At 47.0% G+C, this 16390-nt stretch overlaps 1 protein-coding gene and 1 long non-coding RNA gene across 12 annotated transcripts in view; one reads left to right on the top strand and one right to left on the bottom strand.

The window, feature by feature from the left end:
• LOC127039472 (uncharacterized) overlaps positions 1-13879 on the bottom strand; it is a 591654-nt gene extending 577775 nt beyond the window's left edge. Inside the window, exons 1-5 of one of the 11 annotated variants that reach the window (XR_007770985.1) lie at positions 13797-13879; positions 13545-13712; positions 13377-13460; positions 13209-13292; positions 13041-13124 (exon numbers count right to left, since the gene is read on the bottom strand). This is a non-coding gene — a long non-coding RNA (uncharacterized LOC127039472). Of the gene's footprint in view, positions 1-13040; positions 13713-13796 lie in introns of those variants that run through there. The other 10 variants (XR_007770988.1, XR_007770992.1, XR_007770990.1 and 7 more) reach the window with 10 other exon arrangements.
• LOC127039341 (zinc finger protein 436-like) overlaps positions 1-13982 on the top strand; it is a 782343-nt gene extending 768361 nt beyond the window's left edge. Inside the window, exon 10 of the mRNA XM_050932819.1 lies at positions 12910-13982. Coding sequence (XP_050788776.1) covers positions 12910-13937 — 1028 coding nt within the window. The 3' untranslated portion in view covers positions 13938-13982. The remainder of the gene's footprint in view (positions 1-12909) is intronic.
• Positions 13983-16390: the final 2408 nt, after the last annotated feature.

The following is a 16390-nucleotide window of genomic DNA, read 5'->3' as shown; positions in this document are numbered from 1 at the left end:
TATCAGTTATGAAGTGGCCATTTCAGATTTCCAGGGAGGGTCTGTTGTTTTGCACTAGGGACCAGGTCCTTGGGGAGACGGAACCTTGGTTTCATTTGAAGTTCTCCATGCTCAGCAGCTTCTGGAATTTGGTTCAAAGTATTTACATCATGTTTCCCTGCCCTGTTCTTAAAAGTGCTGCTATAGAAAGTGGGGAAGGGCAGGAACTGACTACAGGATCAGTAGCTGAGTCCCTTAGATATTTATAGCTCATCGGAAGGAGGATGGGGATTGGTGGGTGTCTGGGGATTTAATAATAAACACACAAATATAATTTTTCATAGTGAATTTTCATCTTCTAATTCTCAAACTCACTAATTATCCCTGGCTGCCCCCAGCAGTCTGGGGAGAGAGCTGACTGGCCAGTGTGGAACCGAAGGCACAAGGATCTTTCAGTGGCTGGCTCAAAGTCACCCAGATTGAAATTCACTTCACTGGATAAATCCTAGTTGCTGAGCTCTGCAGAGGGGCGGGGAGGTGAATTTCATCCCCCATTCTTGAGCATGGACCCCCCCTCCAATTCTCACCCTGATCTCAGACACTACCCCAGTCTTCCTCTGCAGTGATGGACCCACTTGATGCTGCCAGAGCCATGTGCCATGGGAGCTAGAGAGGACAGAGGCCCAGCTCCAAAACTGCTCCCCCTGCCCACAGCCCCCAAGCTGTGCTAGAGTTGCCCTGACTTTCCAATCTGCAGATCGGTCCAGCTGTACCCAGCCCGTGTACCCACTACACACAAACTTTGTCACAACAAATATGCCAGGTTTGGGAAAGACCATCTGGGACTGGCTGCAGTCTCTCTTTGCTCCTGTGAGGGGAATGGGGTGGTCCCTCATATAGGATACAAACATACTCAGGGGCAGAAGGGAAATGTAGTTTCTTCCAGGAGTTTGAAATGTTTGGTTTCAAGTCCTGAGCTCTGTCTTCCTGTTTGTCTCCTTCTGCCACTTTCAGATCTCTTGGAGAGACAAGGTGGGTGAGGTAATTTTTTTAGAACCAATTAAAAATACCTATTTGCTATCCTGGGACCAACATGGGTACAACAACTTTCCCCTTTGTACCCCGTCCGCATCTCACCTCCCCCTCAGCTGAGACTCTCCCATGTGCTAGGAAAATAAGGGTTCAGTCCTGTAACTGGATTGGGTCTTGCCAGCACTAACGAGAGTGAAAGCCTGTGTGCATTAATGACAGCAGCAGCTCTGGGACTCGACACATAGGGAGAAGAGATGGGAGTGAGCAGGTTATGTTTCTGGCAGGTGTGCGTTCCTCATGTGGGAATTCTGCACCACTGTGTATGCATAGAATTCACGTCCAGCACAGAATTTCTTTTTTTTGGCTTGAAGAAGATACATTCTACCTGAGAAGTGCTACAGTTCTGCCTTTCACCCTCCAGAGGCCCCTGTGGCAACAGAACACCCAGCATTCATCTGGGTTCATCTTGGTGGTGATTTGTTGCCCCGAGCTATACCCCAAATGAGAAGAGAGTTAGTGGGTGGAACTTGGGAGAGTCCCGAGACACGGCTGCCTCTGGAGGTGGAGACAGGGTGATCATTCTCTACTCGCAAGAGGGTGTGGAAAGGGCACAGGAGGAGCAAGTGTCCCCTATGTAGACTGCCCAGCCCCAGATTATCCAGTCCCAGACGCTTCTTCCCCCAGCATACCCCAAACTTCTTCACCCCTCCAACCATCAATTGCCAGTCTTCCCTCGCTGCTAGCGCTTCCTGACTGGCAGAGACCCTCTAAGCCAGTAGTGTGTCAGGGCTCAACCTTCTGGCTGAGTCCTCAGGGCACTTTCTTCCTCTCTCGGGGTGCCATGCCACAGGGGCCCCACAAATATACATTTCTCAGGCTTTGGCTTCAGCCTCAGGTAGGGGCTCAGGGCCCTGGACTTCAGCCCCATGCGCTGGGACTTAAGCTTTCTGCCCTGGGCCTCAGTGAGTCTAATGCTGGCCTTGCTTGGCGCCCGCCCTGAAACCTGCTAGTGGCCCCCAGGCGACCCAGGTCCCCTGGTTGAGAACCACTGCCTTAGCCCACGAATCACAGCAATGTTCAGGTTACTACCAGTCATAGAATTTCAGGGCTGGAAGGAACCTCAGGAGGTATCTAGTCCAACCCCCTGCTCAAAGCAGGACCAATCCTCAACTAAATCATCCCAGCCAGGGCTTTGTCACGCCTGACCTTGTCCCAAAGGACCAGTCACTTACTGAGGTCAGTTGAATCTTAGATCTCACAGCAAAGACAATACTTGTAGCCAGTCCTGTAATAACCTGTATTAAGACTTATTTAAAAGGAAACAAGAGTTGTTTACAAAGTTAAAACAGGTAATCCTATAGATGGAGACAAGTTACAGTCTTAAATTTCAAAAGGTAATAGAAGCCTTTATAATAAGCAAGCCCTATATCTTCCTTAGGACTAACGCAGGCTAATCAGCTGGGGATCTCTTGCTTATGCCTAGAAACTTGGCCCCCCAGAGTCCAAGCAGCATACAGATAAATCAGTTCCTTCTGTATGGGGTTTTTTATGCCCTTCCTGCCATGTGCTCTGAGCTGCAAACTCAGCTAATGGGAAGTCAAGAGCACAACAACAGTCTTTTGTTGTCTTTAACATCCCATAATAGTCTATCTTGTGTTCATGAACCTTTCCTGCCAGGCAGGATGTAATGTATTCGGTTGCCAGTCAGCACTTCACCTAGGTAAAGTCTCTGTCCTGTCTGGTGATTTACAGAGCCACAGAGGCTCACAATGCAACTAGTCAGATATTAACCCAGGCAGCAACTCACAAGCATTCAATAAAGTATAAACGCATTCTTATAATCCTAATCCCTAATACTAACACAAGTGAGTCAGACTGATTCCAGCTATGTTTTTGTCCCTGTTCAATGAAGACATGGGGGCTTTTGCAAGAGCTAACACCTCATCTACCAGTGTCACAGGCAGGATGGGCAGGGATGGTGTCTCGAGCCTCTGCCAGAAGCTGGGAATGGGTGACGAGGTGGCTCATTTGATGATTACCTGTTCTGTTCATTCCCTCTGAAGCACCTGGCATTGGCGATTCAGCTAGATGGACCATTGCTCTGATGCAGTGGGCAGCTCTGAACGTTCTTAGGTTCACTGTCTCTCTCAAGAGTATCTACTCATTTGGACTCACTGTGGGGCCACAGAAAGAAACAAGATGTTCTGAGGCAAGAAGGCCCAGTCTCAGAGCCCCAGGGCTCACGCTTCCCAAAAGCTAAAACTAGGCCCAGCCCATGAAAGGGGCACTTGCAGGAGAGACTGTATAAAGGCTGGAGCATCAAACAGCTTTGTAAACCTGAGAGAGCTGCCTTGGGAGCAGTGACAGGGAGAATTCCCCAGAGTGACTCCTTTGATTCTGCTCTTCTCTGGCCTTTGGTTCATAGAATTATAGAACTGGAAGGGGACCTCGAGAGGTCATCTAGGCCAGTCCCCTGCACTCAAGGCAGGACTCAATATTATCTAGACAATCCCTGACAGGTGTTTGTCCAGGCTGCTCTTAAATATCCCCAGTGATGGAGATTCCACAACCTCCCTAGACAATTTATTCCAGTGCTTAACCACTCTGACATTTAGGAAGTTTTTTTCCTAATCTCTATCCTAAACCACCCTTGCTGTAATTTAAGTCCATTGCTTCTTGTCTTATCCTCACCGATTCAGAAGAACAATTTTTCTCTGGCATCCTTGTAACAACCTTTTATGTACTTGAATACTGTGATCGTGTCCCCTCTGAGTCTTCTGCAGACTCAACAAACCCAGTTTTTTTCAATCTTCCCTCAATGGCCATGTTTTCTAGACCTTTATTCATTTTTATTACTCTTCTCTGGACTTTCTCCATTTTGTCCACATCTTTCATGAAATGTGGTCCCCAGAACTGAACACATTACTCCAGTTGAGACCTAATCAGTGCGGAGTAGAGCGGCAGAATTACTTCTCGTGTCTTGTTAACAATACTCCTGCTAATACATCCTCAAATGATACTTACTGTTGCAAAAAAAGTGTAATTCTGTTGAGTCATATTCTGCTTCTGATCCACTATTATCCCCAGATCCATTTCCACAGCACTCCTTCCTTGGCAGTTATTTCCCATTTTGTATGATTGTTCCTTCCTAAGCGCTGTACTTGCATTTGTCATTATTGAATTTCATCCTATTTACTTCAGACCATTTCTCCAGTTTGTTCAGATGATTTTGAATTTCAGTTCTATCCTCCAAATTCCTTGCAACCCCTCCCAGCTTGGTATCGCCTGCAAACTTGATAAGTGTAACAGAGAGACTCTGCTGCTGGGTGTGTTTCACCATGTGTCAGAGGATTACACCCTGGTAGGAGGGGGCTAGATCTGTACTGGAATAAGGTCACTCTGTGCTTCCCAGTGTGGCAGAACCTAGAATGTCCATTAACAGGGGAAATCCTGGGGGGAATCATCATGTGGAAAGGAGAGAAACCCTGTCTGAATTCTCTCACATTGCCCTTTTCACCCTGGCAGGCTACAGAATAATGTCCATGTTTTGCTGCAGATCATCCCATCCTCCCAGGGGGAAGGAAATGGCTGCAATGGAGCTGGCTCAGGTAAGGGATTCTCAGGGAGCTGGTGGTGGGTTCTGCTTGGAGGGAGAGAAGCGGTAAATGTATGGGAGGGTGGGAGCCAGTGATGAGCTGCCAAAATATTAACAACAGGTTCCTTCCTCCTCACTTTGTGCGGGGCTCATGCCCCCCTGGGGGTCGTGCCCCATCCAACCCCCCCTGTTTCTTGACACCCCCCCCAGGAACCCCTGATCCATCCCCCCCTTCCCTGTCCCCGACTACCCCCTACCGCCCCATCAAACCCCTCCTCTCATTCTTGATGCCCCCTCGGAACCTCTGCCCCATCCAACCATCCCTTCTCTCTGTCCCTGACTGCCCCCCACCACCTCATCCAACCCCTGCTCCTTCCTGACTGCCCCCTGGGACCCTTGCCCCCATTCAATTCCCTTGTTCCCTGCCCTCTGACCGCCCCGACCCCTATCCACCCCCCACAACCCACCAAACACCTGCTCCCTGCCCCTTACCACACTGCCTGGGGCCAGGACTGGGACAGCTCGGCCGGGACCGCGACTGGCGCCGCAGGACCCAACTCCCCGAGCCAGGCTGGAGCTGCTCGGCTGGGACCGGTGCTGCGGGGCCAGAGCTGGGCCGGGTCGGAGCCGCTCGGCCGGGACCAGCCCCGAGCCAGGGGTGCTTAGACGGGACCCGGCTGGGGCGCTTGACCATGGCCAGGTGGAGCTGGACTGAGCCACTCGTGCCGTCACCCCCGCCCCCCCGGACCAGGTTACCTGCCTGCTGCTTGTTTCAGGCTTCTCTTGAACATTTGGTTCGCAGGAAGCAGGGGATGGGGAGGAGAAGGAGGATGGAGCTTTCAGAGGAGAGGGGGAGGTGACCTGGGGCTTGGGGCCGGGTGGACAACTGCCCGAGCCTTTGTTAAATTTAAAAGCTTTTTTAGAACCAGTAGTCCTGGGACAAGCTGTTCTAAAAAGGCTTCTAAATTTAACAACCTGTTCATGCGAACTGGCTGGAGCTCACCACTGGTGGGATCTGCTAGAGGTGGTGGGAGGCAGGAAATATCTTTAGTGGAGAAAGGGAAGGGGACAGGATGTGACAAAACTGCTGAGACTTGTGTACTTTAGGCTGTGATGGGTTGTCACCCCGGGGTGCAGTCTGGGGGGCTTCTGGGAACCGCTGTGCCCTCTAACCCTCAAGCTGGGCTGGCCCTTCTCACACTGCTTTGCTGGAGATTCAGCCTGCCTCTCCAGGGCCTGTTATCACCCAACACGACAGCAGGTGGCTCCATGCAGCCAACTAAGCTATCTGAGTGCATTACCTAAGCCACTCAAGGAGAGAGAGAAGACAACAGCCAATTTCCCAGCAATAAGTGTTAGCAAACAGATCAAAGCAGATTACCTAGCAAATAACCGAAAACTCAAACCAAGCCTAACATGCTAGATGGATAGAATTTGAATTAGCAATTTCTCACCCTGACTGATGATACAAGCAGTCCACCAAGTTTCCATACACAAGCTAGAAATCCCTTTACCCTGGAACCAGCACTTCCCCCAGTTCAGTGTTCGTTCCTCAGGTGTTTCCAGGAGTTCTCTTGTGCGTGGAATGAGGCCAAGAGCTGATGTCACACTCCACCTTATGTAGCTTTTCCATATGGCAGGAACCCTTTGTTCTAACCTCAGTTCCCAGTCCGGTTTATGGAAAAATACAGGTAGCAAAATGAAGTTCATTGTCATGTGGTCTGGTCACATGCCCTGCTGAGTCACAATAGCCATGACTCCTAGGCTGGCTGAACCATTCATAGGAGGGCTAAGCTCTTCCACAGTCCATTGTCTTTGTTGATGAGCCATGAACACTGTCCGGCTTCTTCATTGTTGTACCTGAAAGGCTCATTGTGGCTGTTAACCCAGAGTAAGCACATTTGAAAGATAGATACAGAGTCAATATCCATAACACAGGTAAGATAATCATATTCAGCAAATCATAACTTTTCCAGTGACACCACACATGAGACACTTTGTACAAAATGAGTCATGTCCTAATCATATTATAATCCTGCCACTATGTTGAATATGGGCTGTCGTGTCAGATAGGTTCTAATTTCAAGGCACAGGCTTTGGGAATGAAACTTCCCCTCTTTGTGGAACAGGAAATAACCCTCCAGCCAGGGCTGGGACAACTTCCCAGACTCCTAGTACTGAAACCTGAACCTCGTGACACTTCATTAGTTACCCCCATCCCTAGTCTTTGTGGCAACTGCAAACTTTATCGGTGATGATCTTATATTCTCTTCCAGGTCATTGATAAGAATGTTAAATAGCACAGGGCCAAGATCCAATCCTTGTGGGAACCCGCTAGAAAGAAATCCACTCGACCATGGTTCCCTATTTAAAATCCCAGTTTTTAATCTATTTAATGTATGCCCTGTGTATTTTGTATCTTTCTAGTCAAAATATTGTGCTGAACCAACTCATGTGCCTACATATATTACATCAGGACTATTAGCTGCAAGTAAACTTTTGATCTCATCCAATAAGGATATCCAGTTAGTTTGATAGGATCTATTGTGTCTAAACCTTTTTAATGGGTACTAATTATATTACCCTCCTTTCTTTCTTAATGAAATCCAGTATTGGTTGCTCCATTCTCTTGCCCAGTATCGATTTCAGACCGACACACTTGTAATTAGCTGCGTCATCTCTTCTATACTTTTTAAATATTGGCACTGCATTAGGTTTATTCCAGTCTTCTGGAATTTCCCAAGTGTTCCAAGTCCTAATTAAAATCAACATTAACAGTCCACCATGCTCCTCCAGCAGGTCTTTCAAAACTCTAGTTATCTGGACCATTGTTAGGATTAATTTTGTCCTTTTAAAAACTTCCTTCTTATTTTCATTGGTTGATCACTGATTTCTGATAGCTTCCCTTGCCAACTTTCTACAATTCTGACCTTCTAACTTCTATTCTTTACTATTGAGTTCCCCTTTCTTCCATATATTTTATTTGGAGAGTGTTGGGATTCCTACCAGGGAGCTACCAGCAGGCTCTAGAGACAGCTCCATCTCCTATATTAAGCTTTGGCTAGTAGCTGTGTGATAAATGTGATGACCGTGCTTCCGTCTGTCAGCTGGGAGACACAAAGGTTCTCTCTTCCTCCTGGCTGCTCTAGGCAAGGTGGGGTGGGACTCTGTTAACATGTGCCTCCTGGAGCTTCCATTTACCTGGTGCTGCTGTTTTGTGAATAGTGGGATTGTGAGTGGGGCAGCAGGTCCTGAGTGTTGGACTCTTTCTTTTTCAGGGGCCGGTGACTTTCGAGGAGGTGGCTGTGTATTTCACTAGGGAGGAATGGGCTCTTCTGGACCCTGTTCAGAGAGCCCTCTACAGGGATGTCATGCAGGAGAACTATGAGACGGTGACCTCGCTGGGTAAGAAGTCCTGTCCTCTGGGTTATTAGAAACTGTGGGGTCTATAAAGAACCTGAGCAGTAATAACTTTATACCTTTATTCATCATTCAAGTTTTGAGAAGTTTCTTTGTCCCCCTTTTTTTCCTTATCTCCCATACAGTAGCAGGCAGCAGGGAGGGAGGAGGGAACACAAGAAGCTCCCAAGGCGCCGGGAGGTGGTGCCGGCTGCGAGTAATGGGAAGAAGCAGAGGGGAGTGTGGAGGAAGGGCACCCAGGAAGTGGGCTGGGTGGATCATTGGGAGGGAGGAGAGGTTTGGGGATCTAGAACTTTGGGGGATCCCAGACCTTTAACCCTGAATCCCTACCCAAACCTCAGGTAAATCCTAGACTTCAGCATAACCACTCTCGCAAAGCCTCAACTTAATATAAGGCCCTGAACTGTAGCAAGCTTAGGCTATGTTTACTAAATCGTATCACTAAATCGACCACGGCTAGATCGATCTCAGAGCGTCACTCCCGGCTGTTGTCGACCTGCCCTTAATAACCCATTTCTTTGTGCTCACCTCTTTGCCTCCACGCATGTACCAAAATAATAAGTAATACTCTGATCATGGCATCTTACCTCTAGCAAGTAAAAAATTGCCCACAAGACGTGAGACTAGCTCATAGATCGCAAAATCAGGTCGGGGTCAAGAAGAGTGAGAGTTTGGAGAGAGTCTTGTCCCCCCTCTTCCCATCTGCAGCAGCCACAAGTTGTCTTCCCTCCAGGCTCCTTGGATCTTTGAGGCTGTCCCTCCTGAGGTTACGTAGCCCAGTTCTTGTTTCTTACATTCTCCTTTTCCAGAAGAATTAGAGGCTGTTGCTCCTGAATGTTAGCGTTTAATTCACCAGCCTTCTCCTCACACTGCGGCAGTTTAATTCTTCCTCCCATTTCACCTGAGTCACTAGATTTCCTAATTCCCAAAATGTGCTTTTGCAATGTCACAGGTCAGGGGTACCTAAGCCTTTGACCTGCCTCCATGGTCTGCTCAAGGAATGGCCCTTCAGGTATCAGGCCTCTAGCCAGCCCCACTCTATGGATAGGGACCCACATGCCTCTCCTTTTTGACCAGTGTGTGGGGATTGCAGCTTGTCCTCCACTGTTTTTGCTGGACTAACGTCCAGTTCCTGTGCTTTGCTTTCTCTCCAGGGGCTGTGAACAGTGTGTCTGAGATAGAGGTGGGACTTTGGGTGATACTTGTATGATGCCAATACACACCTCAGTTTCCTGCTGTGATTGGTATTGCTATGATTATAAAGAGCAGGAGACGTGAGGTGCTTTGTCACGTAGCTGTCATGGGGTGATATGAATGGGTCATTTAGGACTCACTGGGAGTAACCTACATCAATCTAATACCCAACAGAGACAAGAGAATGACTGTCACCCAGGGCTTCCCAGAGGATTCAGGAGACCTGAGGTCTTCGATGGTGTGTTCCTCTTATCCACTCTGACACCGCAGAGCATTTTCCTCGTGTCCCCCTTACCAGCTGGAAGGAGGTTACTAGTGGAGTTCCTCAAGGATCCGTTTTGGGACCAATCTTATTTAACCTTTTTATTACTGACCTTGGCACAAAAAGTGGGAATGTGCTAATAAAGTTTGTGGATGACACGAAGCTGGGGGGTATTGCTAACACGGAGAAGGACCAGGATATCATACAGGAAGATCTGGATGACCTTGTAAACTGGAGTAATAGTAATAGGATGAAATTTAATAGTGAAAAGTGCAAGGTCATGCACTTAGGGATTAATAAGAAGAAGATAAGATATACATTGGGGACGCATCAGTTGGAAGCAAGAGAGGAGGAGAAGGACCTTGGGGTATTGGTAGATCACAGGATGACTATGAGCCGCCAATGTGATATGGCCATTAAAAAAGCTAATGTGGTTTTAGGATGCATCAGGCGAGGTATTTCTAGCAAAGATATAAGGAGGTGTTAGTACAATTATATAAGGCACTTGTGAGACCCCACCTGGAATACTGTGTGCAGTTCTGGTCTCCCATGTTTAAGAAGGATGAATTAAAACTGGAACAGGTTCAGAGACGGGCTACTAGAATGATCCGAGGAATGGAAAACCTGTCATATGAAAGGAGAATCAAAGAGCTTGGCTTGTTTAGTCTAGCCAAAAGAAGGCTGAGGGGGATATGATTGCTCTTTATAAATATATCAGAGGGATTAATATTAGGGAGGGAGAGGAATTATTTAAGCTTAGTACCAATGTAGACACAAGAACAAATGGGTATAAACTGGACACTAGGAAGTTTAGACTTGAAATTAGACGAAGGTTTCTAACCATTAGAGGAGTGAAGTTCTGGAACAGCCTTCCAAGGGGAGTAGTGGGGGCAAAAGACATATCTGGCTTTAAGATTAAGCTTGATAAGTTTATAGAAGGGATGGTATGATGGGATTGCCTAATTTTGGCAATCGATCTTTGATTATCAGCAGATACGTATGCCCAGTGGTCGATGATGGGATGTTGGATGGGATGGGATCTGAGTTACTGCAGAGAATTCTTTCCTGAGTGCTGGCTGATGAGTCTTGCCCACATGCTCAGGGTTTAGCTGATCGCCATATTTGGGGTCGGGAAGGAATTTTCCTCTGGGGCAGATTGGTAGAGGCCCTGGAGGTTTTTCGCCTTCCTCTGCAGCATGAGGCATGGGTCACTTGCTGGTGAATTCTCTGCAGATTGAGGTCTTCAAACCACAATTTGAAGACTTCAATAACTCAGGCATAGGTTAGGGGTTTGTTATAGAAGTGGATGGATAGGGTTCTGTGGCCTGCTTTGTGCAGGGGGTCGGACTAGATGATCACATTGGTCCCTTCTGACCCTAGAATCTATGAGTCTATGAGCTCTGATGCCGCAGAGCATTTGCCCTGTTTCCTTGTTCCCTGTTCCTGTTCCCCCTCCTGTTTGTCTCAGTTTATATAGTAATATTCTCAGCTATACCTTTGCTTAACCAATCATTGTACTGAAATTTAATTAACCAGTCCTAACACATTGCAACATAATTCTCTAACCAACTGTATCCCACTACCTAATTAACTTACACCTAGCAAAATTAATTATACTGCAGACAAAAACAATTAGAGAACCAGACTGATTAACATTGTAAAGCGGTGGCCAGAAAGATAAAAGAATACAAAAATGAGAGTTTCTCAACCACAAGCATTGAGTAGTGATTTCTTGCCAAACCAGTCTGCTATCAAACTAAGTTTTCTTTAACCATCTTAAGATCTGTTTCTTTATCTGGTAGTGCTGGGCACTATCAGGACAGGATCATCTTCCTAACAGCCCAATAGCACCTTATTTCAGTGTGACTGGTTTGGGATGTGAGGATATGACCCTTTGCTTCCCAGCTTATGGCTGCCCCTGCTGCTTAGCCAAAGGCCTTAGCCTAAGGACAAGGCCTCAGGCTGTCACGGTAAGAGAAGGCCCTTACAAATACAGACAGTGATTTTGATTCTTTGTTTTCATACTCCTGTAAGTAGCTAAGTGATAAAAATACCCCTAAGTTCTTAAACTATAAGCTTTACAGGCAGGCCTGAATATCTCTATTTTAACAGTGGGTTCTTTCCCTTATCCCATTCTGTGCCTGTCTTGTGTATTTAGATTGTAAATTCTTCAGGGCATGGGCCATCTACTATTCTGTGTTTGTACTTGTCCTAGCACAATGGGGACCCACTGTTAGTTGCTCCTTAGCACTAATGTAATGAATATGATTTATAATCATAATAACTCTCCTGCCTCTTTGAGCCAAGGAAGCTAGCCTTGGGATGTTACTGCTTAACAATGAGCTGGAGGTTAAAACCATGGACTATTCTTTGTGACAAGTATCCCACAAATTCTACTGACCTCCCTGGTTTTCTTTACCTGCAGTAGGGTTTCCAGTTTCCAAACCTGATATGATCTCCCAGGTGGAACGAGGGGAAGAGCCGTGGGTCCCAGACCTCCAGGGCTGTGAGAAAGAAGTGCTTCCAAGAACTGCCTGCACAGGTGAGGACTTGGTTAAACCAACTCCACAACTGTGTGGGAATGCAGGAACATTTGGGATGCCCTACAAAGACCCTGTGAGCTCTCCCAGTTCAGGATTGTTCCCTACAGATGTGGAATCATTATGGCAGATGTCACTCATGGCTTCCCTCCTATTCTGACTGACAACTGGCAGCAGGTCGCTCCGCGATCTCACTTTCCTCTGAGTGTTCTCGTGAGATGCAGACCAAAACTGATCCCTTCCTCTCTCCTCTGGGGAAGGTTTTGGGGAAAATCAGCTCCTGATTGGTTTGATCTCTCCCACACACATTTTGGATTGTTCATCCCTTTTTTCCATTCCTCTCTCTGAGATTTTCTTTCTTTCCGGTGCAGGTAGTGACCTGTGTCTGGATTCTCCCTGTCTCCCATCAGGTGATGGGATGGTGAGTGAGAATGAGGAGGAGAAACCCCATCAGGAAGATGCTGAGCGAAGAGAAGCACATGGAATGTTATCAGGAAGATCCAAAGAGAATGTTTCCAGGAGTTGTGCACTCCCAGAAAAACCAGAAGCCTGTGAGACTCAGGGGAGGCCAGAGGGAAACTTGAGTAGCCTCTCAGACCTTATAACAAGTGGCAGAATCAACTTGGAAGAGACACGCTACAGGTGCCATGAGTGTGGGAAAAGCTTCAATTGGAGCTCTACCCTTGTCAGACATCGCAGAATCCACACAGGAGAGACGCCTTATACTTGCACTGAGTGTGGGAAAAGCTTCAGTCAGAGCTCAGACCTTATCACGCATCAGAGAATCCACACGGGAGAGAAGCCTTACACGTGCACTGAGTGTGGGAAAAGCTTTAACTGGAGCTCTACGCTGAATGCGCATCGTAGAATCCACACAGGAGAGACACCCTACACATGCTCTGAGTGTGGAAAAAGCTTTAGTTGGCGCTCAGACCTTATCAAACATCAGAGAATCCACACAGGAGAGACGCCCTACACATGCTCAGAGTGCGGGAAAAGCTTCAGTCAGCACTCACACCTTATCACACATCAGAGAATCCACACAGGAGAGAAGCCCTACACATGCTCAGAGTGCGGGAAAAGCTTTAGTTGGAGCTCATACCTTATCAGACATCAGAGAATCCACACCAGAGAGACGCCGTACACGTGCAGTGAGTGTGGGAAAAGCTTTAGTCGGCGCTCACACCTTATCGGACACCAGAGAATCCACACAGGAGAGACGCCTTATAAGTGCGCTGAGTGTGGGAAAAGCTTTATTTGGAGCTCAAACCTTATCAGACATCAGAGAATCCACACAGGAAAGACGCCCTATACATGCGCTGAGTGTGGGAGATGCTTTAGTTGGCGCTCACACCTTATCGGACATGAGAGAATCCACACAGGAGAGACGTTGTACACGTGCACTGAGTGTGGGAAAAGCTTTAGTCGGCGCTCACACCTTATCGGACATCAGAGAATCCACACAGGAGAGATGCCTTATACGTGCGCTGAGTGTGGGAAAAGGTTTAGTCGGCGCTCTCACCTTGTCGGACATCAGAGAATCCACACAGGAGAGAAGCCCTACACATGCACTGAGTGTGGGAAAAGCTTCAATCGGAGCTCTACCCTGAACACACATCGTAGAATCCACACAGGAGAGACGCCCTACACATGCACTGAGTGTGGGAAAAGCTTCAGTCGGAGCTCTACCCTGAACACACATTGTAGAATCCACACAAGAGAGACGCCTTACAAATGCACTGAGTGTAGCAAAAGCTTCAGTCAGCGTTCAAACCTTATCACACATCAGAGAATCCACACAAGGGAGATGCCCTACGCATGCTCTGAGTGCGGGCAAAGCTTCAATCAGCACTCAAGGATCATTAGACATCAGAAAATGCACAGAAGAGAGAATTGTAATAAATCCCTTGACTAGTGTTGGCAAAAACGAATTTTTTAAAAAAAATCACATTAGCTAATTCGCACATATTGATTTTTGCATCGTCTTCACCGTGGTGTCTCTGCTCCACCAGATAAGTTGCCGCCTTCTGCCTTTTTCAGCTCATCCTTCTTTGGGGTCAGTCCTATGATCTTTTCTATCAACTTTTGAATCATAGGAATTCAGCCAGCCAGCAATGTTCATGAGTTCCAAGTTGAGGAGAGAGGTTTGATCCCAACAAGCTACACTGAGGCAAAAACTACCTGTGCCTTTCATCCACTAGGACTGTACATGGCGTTGGCTGCTCAACTTAGTGATCTTGGTGTCAAAAGTTGTAGTGCAGATGCAGCCCAGGTGCAGTGGTTGGCATTAGCTTTCCCCTTGACCTGACCTAAACTCCATCACCTTTCCTAGTCTAAACTAACCCTGAGCATCACGGTTATCCTGTTCCCCCATTTCAAAGCAATTCTTAGTCATCGAGTTCTCCCTTGGGGAACAAATTGTTTCATTCCCATTTGTTCTGATGTTGCTTCAGGTTGTGCTGGAGAGCAGATATTTTTATTATTATTTTCCGCACTTAAAATATATTGAACTATAACAAAGAGCAGGAAGAGGGCAGGGATAGGGAAAAAAGTCATTTCCTCCTCTGTAACAACAGACATAGTTAGGGTAAGTCAGAGGGAGTCCCTTATTCCCCATCACTGTCCTCCGTCAATCCGTGCTAGAACCTCAGAATCCTTTTCCTTTCCCCAGTTGTGGGATGGGAGACTTCCAAAAGTGCTCCCTGTGCTATAGCACATGGCTAAGCTCAGAGAATAAACCCTAAATCTTCCCTGAGCTTAGCTTTTTGAATTCTGTATTTCCGATTGCTTCAAGCCTGGGCATTGTGATTATTAACCAGTTTCTCTAGCACTGTTCCTACCACTGTTTCTGTAACATATTTTGTTTTTTATGGGACAGGGTTGTTATTCCTTTGCCTAACCCCAACCTGGAAGGCCAGGGTGTCTGTTTTCTCTCGCCCCTCCCCACAGACAAATCTGACAGGGTTGAACCTGCCTGGAGCAAACAAAAAGCCCCACCGGTCACACACACAAAGCAGATAGACATACACAAGACACAGAAGAAACTGAATAAGTTGAGCTATCAACATTTCCACTTTCCCACAGCATGTTAGTTCTGAAGGTTGTTTAATTTCTTTTTTTTCTTGGAACCAGAACTGGGGAAAGAGAACACTTGAGTCAGTGGAATTACAGCAGGAAGGGATAAGTCTCATGATTCATCACTAACCAAAGGCTTTGTAAACAGAGCGATAATGTTACTGAATGGTCTGGCTAACCCTGCAGTTAGAAACAATCAGCTCTATGGGTGATAAATTGACAGGCTTTGCTGCTGATCATGAAATAGCAGCTGTTGAAAGGTAATATGCTTCTATTTCAATGCCTCTGGAAGTACAGAAAACAATGATCTGTGTTAAAGGCAAGTTGCCATTTCTCAGTGCCCCAATTTCTATTGTGTGTGTACAGGAAGGTTTGAATGTGTAGCAGGTAGTTTGATAAAGCTTAGCTATTTTGTGTGTGTAACAGACTCTTGCCCACCTCCAGCAGAGCTTTCAGTCACATACTATGGCAACTTACTGAATGTCATGCAAATTAGTCCATTCCTCCCCATAGTCAGTCTCTGACCAGAATGTTAGAATGAGGCAGAGAACTGGGAAAGTATCGCAGTAGGAATACATTAAAAAGTGGGATTAATTAGAGCTGGGATGCAGACAGAGCCTGTTTTACAGCTTTTGAAGTGTTAGGGACACACTCCCACTAGTACAGGCTCTGAAATAATGGCAGAAGCAGATCGAAGAGAATGAGCTCATGTGGGAGCTATGGGCAGCTTCCCTGTCAGTGCACCACTCACCTGGCAGGTGTTAAACAAAACGCAGCACTTCCTCTCTGGAAGAGAAACACCTCTCCCCGCTGCCACCACTTCATTATACTGTCCATGAGGCTGTTTGTCCTGCAGGACTTTGATCTCTTTGAGTGGTCCATGGTGAATCATAAAAGAGCAGGAGTCATCCCAATGGAAATCTCTTCACTTCTTTCTTAGTGTTACCTTCTTAGCCCTGGCTTTGGAGATGACATTAGCCTTATCCTGTCTTGATTTTAGGTAGGATTTTGATCACCTTCTGGGGCTTGGCAGCTTACAACTTTTGAGGGCTTTTCTCTGCCTTTTTGGTCCCTGCTGCAGTCAGTACATGCTAGACATGGGCATGGTGACTTTCCTGAGGATCTTGACAGCTTTAGCCAGCTTCTTGGGGGCTATTTTCCTGCTCACAGCCACTGTCATCTTCTCATGCCTTGTTCTGGAGGCCCAGCTGCTGGTTGAATGGGAATGAGCCAAAGTGCTGGTGACTTTATCCTGCACCAAGTTACCTTTGCTTGTCAGACTCCTGAACTCCA

Source organism: Gopherus flavomarginatus, chromosome 23 (genome assembly GCF_025201925.1).
Source record: "Gopherus flavomarginatus isolate rGopFla2 chromosome 23, rGopFla2.mat.asm, whole genome shotgun sequence".
NCBI lineage: Eukaryota > Metazoa > Chordata > Testudines > Testudinidae > Gopherus > Gopherus flavomarginatus.
The sequence above is the reverse complement of the archived record's forward strand: the minus strand, read 5'-3'. Positions and strand labels throughout refer to the sequence as shown.